This window comes from Chrysochloris asiatica, unplaced genomic scaffold (genome assembly GCF_000296735.1).
Source record: "Chrysochloris asiatica unplaced genomic scaffold, ChrAsi1.0 scaffold00219, whole genome shotgun sequence".
Classification (NCBI taxonomy): domain Eukaryota; kingdom Metazoa; phylum Chordata; class Mammalia; order Afrosoricida; family Chrysochloridae; genus Chrysochloris; species Chrysochloris asiatica.
Window position 1 is genome coordinate 42,694 of NW_006408737.1, and position 7,904 is coordinate 50,597.

At 36.7% G+C, this 7,904-nt stretch overlaps 1 protein-coding gene across 1 annotated transcript; it reads left to right on the forward strand.

Moving 5' to 3' along the window:
• Positions 1-839: 839 nt before the first annotated feature.
• Positions 840-1,796, forward strand: LOC102813224 (olfactory receptor 10R2-like). Its single transcript, XM_006873016.1, has one exon. The coding sequence runs from the start codon at positions 840-842 to the stop codon at positions 1,794-1,796; it is 957 nt and encodes a 318-aa protein (XP_006873078.1).
• Positions 1,797-7,904: the final 6,108 nt, after the last annotated feature.

The following is a 7,904-nucleotide window of genomic DNA, read 5'->3' on the forward strand; positions in this document are numbered from 1 at the left end:
TGTAGTTCAAACCAAACTTGTGGTCTAATCCATTATACCACAGTGTAAGGACTCCATAATATTGTTAGATAGACATTTGGGGAAGAACATCAATGAGAAATTATTAAGGACTTTAAATTATTTATATGTCTCATGAAACACTGTCTTAAGAAGTATTGATGTTGTATGCGGCAAATTGCAGTAATTACATGTATAGGAAACTGGCATAAGTTACAAGTTAAATTAATTTTACTGATTTATTTATTTTCTTAATAATTCTCTTATAGTCGCCTTTGAAGGTAGAAGATAGTATACAACATAAAAGAGAGAATTTAAGTATCAGTGTTCTTTCAAAAACAGTCATTCTCTTTATAATGTTTTAAATGTTATATTGATTTTATTTATTCAAGAAACACTTACTAAACACTCCTAATTGCTGGAATACCATTATATGACACAAAAACATTTGAAAGATGTGTGACTTCTCAAAGACCAGTGCGTAGCAACACATGTACACTGCTCATATTTTCCCTCTTTTGTGCAGATTCTGACTGTGAAGGAGAGAAAAGAATGCTTCAGTGAATGACTTCCAAGAAGATATTTGCATTCACTGTATGCATTTATATAATTCTCCCACTAGGATCTTTCTTTTCTTCACTCAAACACCTAACCTGGACATCAGCCAGATGCTTCTGTAATTCATGCTCTCACAATTAAGGGTTGTTTTGCCCTGGTTTGCTGGCCCTTGCTTCAAGGCAAGTTGACATTAATGCAGAAGGAGTATTTTTAAAGCACCTCAAAGTCTTGACCTCAAGCACATTTGCACTTTGTGGGGGAAAGTTGCTGAGCCCAGCAGGAGGATGGACAATCATACAGCAGTAACCACATTCCTTCTGTGGGGATTTTCCAGTTTCCCAGACCTGCAAGTTCTCCTCTTTGTATTGATTTTATTCTCCCACTTGACCATCCTAGTTGCAAATGTGTCCATAATTGTGGCCATCAAGCTCAGTCACAATCTTCATACTCCCATGTACTTTTTCCTCTGTGGTCTGTCCTTTTCAGAAACATGTGCTACAATAGTAGTCATTCCTCGCATGTTAGTGGACTTGTTATCTGACAGTAAAACCATTTCTCTTCCTGAATGTGCTACACAGATGTTTTTCTTTTCTGGCTTCGCAACCAACGACTGCTTCATCATGGCTGCCATGTCCTATGACCGCTATACTGCCATCCACAGCCCGCTGAACTATCAAATGCTGATAACCAGCAGCATCTGCTGTCAGATAATGATGGTCTCTTTTGTGGGTGGGTTCTTGGTTTCTTTAAGTGCTGTCATCACTGTATTCAACTTACCATTTTGTCACTCTAAAATCATCCAACACTTCTTCTGTGATGTCTCTCCCTTGGTCTGCCTTGCCTGTGGTTACACTTTCATTCATGAAATGGTTATTTTTGTGCTCGCTGCCTTTGGACTGGTGGGCAGCTTTATTTTGATTATGATTTCCTATATTTTCATTGTGTCCATCGTTGTAAAGATGCCCTCTGCAAAGGGGAGGCATAAGGCCTTCTCAACCTGCTCTTCTCACCTTTCTGTTGTGTCCATCCACTACGGAATTGCTTCCTTTGTCTATTTGAAACCCAAGAACAGTGGATCACTCCGTGAAGATATGCTGATGGCTCTGATATACACAGTGCTGACTCCTCTGCTGAACCCCATTGTCTACAGTCTAAGAAACAAAGAAATGCAGATCGCTCTAAGGAAGGTACTAGGCAGTGCAAGTAGGTTTCTTCCTTCTGTACAAAGAGGCAATAAATAGGTAGTAAGTATAAAGAATTCTGAACATTTAAAAACTGTGAAGATTTGTGATGAATAAAATAGGAAAAGTAGAGTACTTCAATGAATATTGTCACTTTGTGTGCAAAGCAATTACGGCATTAATTGCCTGATATGAAATTACTTCACCCTTTTTATACTGCAAAACCAAATACAGTTTTAAAGGACTTTTAAGTGTTATATTTTTGTTACAAAATGCAGTGTTATGTTACAAAACATATATTTATATATGTGTGTATATGTATATATATAATAGGTATGACATAAGCATATCAAAACATGTTTTCAAATACCATTTTCATGATTGTTGTTGTTGTGAGAAGGAAAAAAATTCCCTAACAAAGGGAAAGAAAAGGAAAGATAGCTACTTTCTTTAAGGAAAAAAATAGGGAGACAGCTCAAACATGGAAGTGAGAATGAGGAAATGACTATAATATTGAAAAACTTAAAAGTATTTTTAGGACTTTAGCATATACTACTGAAGAACATGTTGAAAACTTCAAATGGCTATGCCCTTATTTTGAAATAAGGTGTTTGCAGATGGGATCAAGTTAAAATTTGTTCATACCTAATCCAATGACTAGAATCCTTAAAAGAAGAGGGAAATTTGGACACAAAATACACAGAATTTTATTTTATGACAGAGGCAGCAATTTGAGTGATGTATCTACAAGACAAGAAACACCAAGGATTATATTCAAGTAAGTGCTGGACTGTGAACCACAGTTTGGAAGTTCAAACTCACCAGCTACTACACTGGAGAAAGATGAGACTTTCTGGTCCTGCAAATATTTGTAGCCTAGGAGAACCTAAACAGGGTTACTATGAGTGGGACCCAACTTGGTGGCACTTGACAGCAACAACAACCATAAGATAGAAGAGGCAAGAAAGAATTATTCCTTAGTGTCTTCACAGAGAGCATGACCCAACTGATACCTTGATTCCAAAATTCTAACCTCAAAATAATGAGAAATAAATATATGTTGTTCTAAGTATTCCTGTTTTATTGTATTCTATGAGTCATAGAAAATGAATACAAATTTTGGTACCAGGTAGTGGGGTGCTACTGTAACAAATAACTAAAAATCTGGAAGGAATTTTGGGAGTAAAGGGTGGTGGTGGTTATGTGCTATTGAGTTGGTTCAAACTCAGAGCAACCCTGTATATGGTTTCCAAGGCTGGAAATCTTACCAAGAGCAGAAAGCCTCATCTGTCCCCCATGGAGTGGCTGGTAGATTTAAGTTGCTGACCTGGCAGTTAGAAGCCTAGTTTGTAAACCAATATACCATCATGGCTTCAAAGTAATGAGTAGAAGTTGGGAACAAAATTTAGGTACTTGATAGAAAAAGCCTAGACTGACTTGAAGAATCTAGTAGAAATATGAAATTCAAAGGAAATTTTGATGAGGACCTAGACTGAAGAGAGAAGAATTATAAAAAATGCTTTTATTAGAAAATAAATATGTCATCATTAGCAGAATATTGGTGGAAATATGAATGTTAAAAGTACTTTTGGTGTTGTCACAGATGGAAACAGGCATATGCTACTTAACTAGAAGAAAGATGATCCCTATTATTAAGTGGAAGAAAGCTTGGCTGAATGGTATTCTGCTGTTAGGTGAAATGAAAATTTGTCATTGATGAGCTGGCCTATTTAGCTGAGGAGATTTCCCACAAAGTATGAAAGCTGGATGATCAGAGCTCTACTTGTTGTTGTTGTTGTTATGTGCCATCGAGTCATTTCCGTGACACTGTATAGGGTTTCCGAGGGTGTAAATCTTTACGGGAGTAGAAAGCCTCATCTTTCTCCCGCGGTGCAGCTGGTAGTTTCGAACCGCTGACCTTAAGGTTCGAGCTCTACTAGAGGAAGAAATAAAAAAATATATATATATTTTAATAAAGAAAACAAGTGTAATTAGGTCCAGTTTGATTAACTTGACGTATACTTATGGATGTAGTAGCTTAAAATACCAACCAAGAGGGAAGGAATCTTCACAGCAAGGATCATTCCCATTCCTCTACACACATTGTTGATAGGGATGAGCAAAATTAGACATTGGCTACTTAAAAGGGGGTGTAGGGGGGGCTATACAGGCATGAAGTGACTGGCTTACAAGTTTTCAAGAGGGAGTTTAGTTTCAGAGGGTATGGGGGAAGGTAGAATCTCCACTGAGTGGTTTTCAACCTGTCTAGATGGGGCTGGTGAAAAGAGATGGGGATAAGACACTTGTGGTTTAATAGTGAGTAATTGTTATCATGAAAGGAGCTCTGGTAGTGTAGTGGTTACAAATCGGGCTGTGAACCGCAAGGTCAGCAGTTCGAAAATACCAGCTGCTCCGCCAGAGAAAGCTGAGGCTTTCTGCTCCCGTAAAGATTTACAGCCTTGGAAACCATGTACAGGGTCACTATGAGTCGGAACCGACTCCACGGTACACAACAACAACAATTGTTATCATGACTGATTGTGATTGTCGCAACTGTAAAGGTAGAAGTTTTGTAGCACAAAGAGGGAAATGGTTGATCTTGCAGCCCGGAAGTGGAGGACCCTGAGACCATCAAGGGAGCAGAGTGGGAGCAGAGTGTTGGACCCTATTCAAACAAGCAGCAACACCAGAGATGGAGTCAGAGATGATGACATGGAGAGATAGAGCGCCTGGGAGTCTACACTCATGGATGGAGAGGGGCTGTGTGCTGGTGGCCGCGGGGCAGGCTTGCAAGATATGCCCTTTGGAAATCTGAGGGATTGTGTATTCCTGAGTGTTTTGGTGTACATCCAAAACAAACAAACAAACAAAAAAACCCAGAGGATATAGTGGTAAATACTATTTAATGATGATGCATGGAGGGGATTGTAATCATTGCAATGAAATAAAATACGATAGGATGAGTGTAAAGCTGATGTTCTCTCATGTAAACTATCACTCAATTCACAATAAAAACTTTTAAAATATATATATCTCAATGAGATTAAATGGATAAAGCCAAGATTACCTTTCTATGTCTGAAATTTAGTACTGCGTACACCTTAAATGTCAGTTTGAGGACAAAAGTGTGCCTGAACCAAGTCATGGTGTTTCAATAGCCTGATATACATGTGAAAGTTGGACAGTGAATAAGAAAGACCATAGAATTAATGCATTCAGTTTTGGTGTTGGAGAAGAATATGAAAGGTACCATGGACTTCCAGAAGAACAAAGAAATTTGTGTTGGAAGAAGTACAACCAGAATGCTCCTTAGAAGTCAAGATGGCCAGACTTGGTCTCTCATACCTTGGCCATATTATTAAGAGGGACTAGTCCCTGGAGAAGGACACTATGCTTTGTAAAGTGGAGGAACAGCTAATGAGAGGGAGACTCCCAACGAGATGGATTGGCACGGTGGCAGCAACAGTGGGCTCATGTGTAGCAGCAATTGTGAAGTTGGACCACAACCAGGTGGTGTTTCATTCTGTTATACATAGGGTCACTACTGGTTGGGTCCAAGTAGATGGTACCTAACAACAACAAACACAACAATATGCCTTAATTTGGACTCCTGATGTGGCACTGTAGGATAAGCACTGAACCACAAGGTCATTTTGAACTGCAAGGTCAGTGGTTCAAACACCAGTGGCTCCTCAGAATCTGTATGCAGGGTCGCTATGAGTTGGAACCCACTTGACGGCACTTAACAACAACAACATACCTTAACTGGAAATATCAAAATAAAACTGGAGCCAATATTAAGGAACCACATTGACCATTTTTACTGTAGTCTTAAATAATTGTTAATTAAAAGTTATAGAAATATGCATGGACATGTATGGAAAAACAAATAAATTGACCACTTGAGAATTCACAGAATCCTATATGAATTGAATAGTTCAATATCTCCTCCAGAACATGATAATTCTCCATCGTGTTTTTAAATTCACATTTGAGTCTCTAGAATCCTCAGAGATTTATCCCTAAAGGCAAACAATAGTAAAATATTGCTATATAACCACAAGGATTTAAAAATTGTTACTGAAAGATGAGTGTGTACTTATTTTAAGAGGTAAGAGTGATTTTTTTGTGAATGAATCTGATGTATTTATTTTCATTTACTATTTGAGAACAGATCACTCTCTAAAATTGTCTGTACTCACAAACTAAGAGTGTGAAATGGAGATGTAATATAGCAAACATCTAGTAAGAAATTTTGGATGAATTATACTGTTTCCACAATCAATTTAATGTAAATAAAAAGGAATAATCCAAGTTACCAGGATTCCATATGACCTGAAACTCATACAATTATTCAAATGTCTACCAAGTTACAGTGTTGTTCAATTTGCTAGCTTTGAGATGCTTTGGGTATTTATTGTTAGGTTAAAAAACAAAACAAACAAACAAAAAAAACCGGCAGAAAAACTGACTTTGTTTATATGTCTGAATGCTTTCACATTGGACAAAGATCAAGATATAAAGAAGTGTTGGAGATGAGGGCCAATTTAGTCACTAATTGAATGATCCTGGGTAAATTTCTTAAATTTTTAGGTTACACTGTATTCAGCTGTATATTATATTTAAAAGAATACGATTTCATTCTACAATATGCCAGTTGAAAAACATTATTACAGTAGGAAATAATTTTTATTTGTTTGAAAAAAAATGCACCTTAATTTTGTCCTAATTACCAATCACATAATGTTTTGCCCAGTGATTAGATTTGTATTTCAAACTACAGTTAGCCCTGACTTGCCACGAACTACACTGAGAGGCATCTGGGCTTTTGGGTTTTACTACACCATATCATTGGTAATATGTACAATATGCAGTGTTACAGTGCATAATTTGCAGATGTTATCTTTCTCAAATATTCATTTGCAAATGCTCAGTGTTATGATTTATGGTTCAAAACACTGCCAGACAGCAGGCTATGATTTGACTTATGCCAGAACCAGTTTATGCCTGAGATATCAGTACTTGATCAATCAATAATATTGTCATTATAAACATTTTTAAATTTAACAAATAGTAGGTAAGTCCATTCATCCCTAATTTAAAATTCCCTTCTGGTAAAATTATCAGAGCAATTGCATTTCTATTTTTTTTTTTTTTTAATGATCTTATTTAACCAATAGACTGTAAAATATATAGCTATCTAGTCACTTCTCATATTAGTTGCCAAAAAGCTTAAAAGATAATCTAATATCCACCTATTGGCAAGTGTATTGTATTTTAAGGTATTATTTATAGTATATAAATTCATTTATAGTAGATTTACTAAAGCAATGTCACACATCCTGGGTTCATACTTTTACTCCACATTTGCTAGGTAACCTTGTGCAAGTAACAATCTCTCAGACTCAATTTCCTCGTCTGCGTAATAATGAAAACACTATTATCTTTTGGAAAATAAAATAGAACGATGTGTATAAGAAGGAGCTCGGGTACATATTTTTCCTTAGTTATTATGCTCAGCATTCATTTTCAGTTTATTTTTTCTTTTTTGTTTTAAAACCACTTTAAATACATTTTTGGAAAAAAATATATAAAAAGGAAAAGCTTCATATAATGAATTTTCTGATGTTTCTGCCAAAAACTATACTTGTCAATCCATGTCAATATGCAATGGCACTTGAATGATATCTTTATAGTGAAATAATCTTTCTTAAGTGTATTCATGGAAATGTAGCCATTAAATTAATCATTTCTTTAATGCATTTTTTTTTTCATCACAGGTCTTTTTTGATACCAGCTACATTCTCTCATGGATTCCTTAGTAGATGGGAACCAAACGGAAGTGACAGAATTCATTTTATTGGGCTTAACAGACAACCCTACCCTTCGGGTCATCCTCTTCATGGTTATCCTATGCATCTATCTCGTGACCATATCTGGCAATCTCAGCACAATCATTCTGATCAGAATCTCCTCTCAGCTCCATCATCCTATGTACTTTTTCCTGAGTCAATTAGCATTGGCTGACATAGGCTCTTCATCCTCTGTCACACCCAATATGCTTGTGAACTTCCTGGTAGAGAGAAATACAATCTCCTATCTTGGATGTGCCATACAACTTGGCTCAGCTGTTTTCTCTGGCACACTTGAGTGCTTTCTACTGGCTGC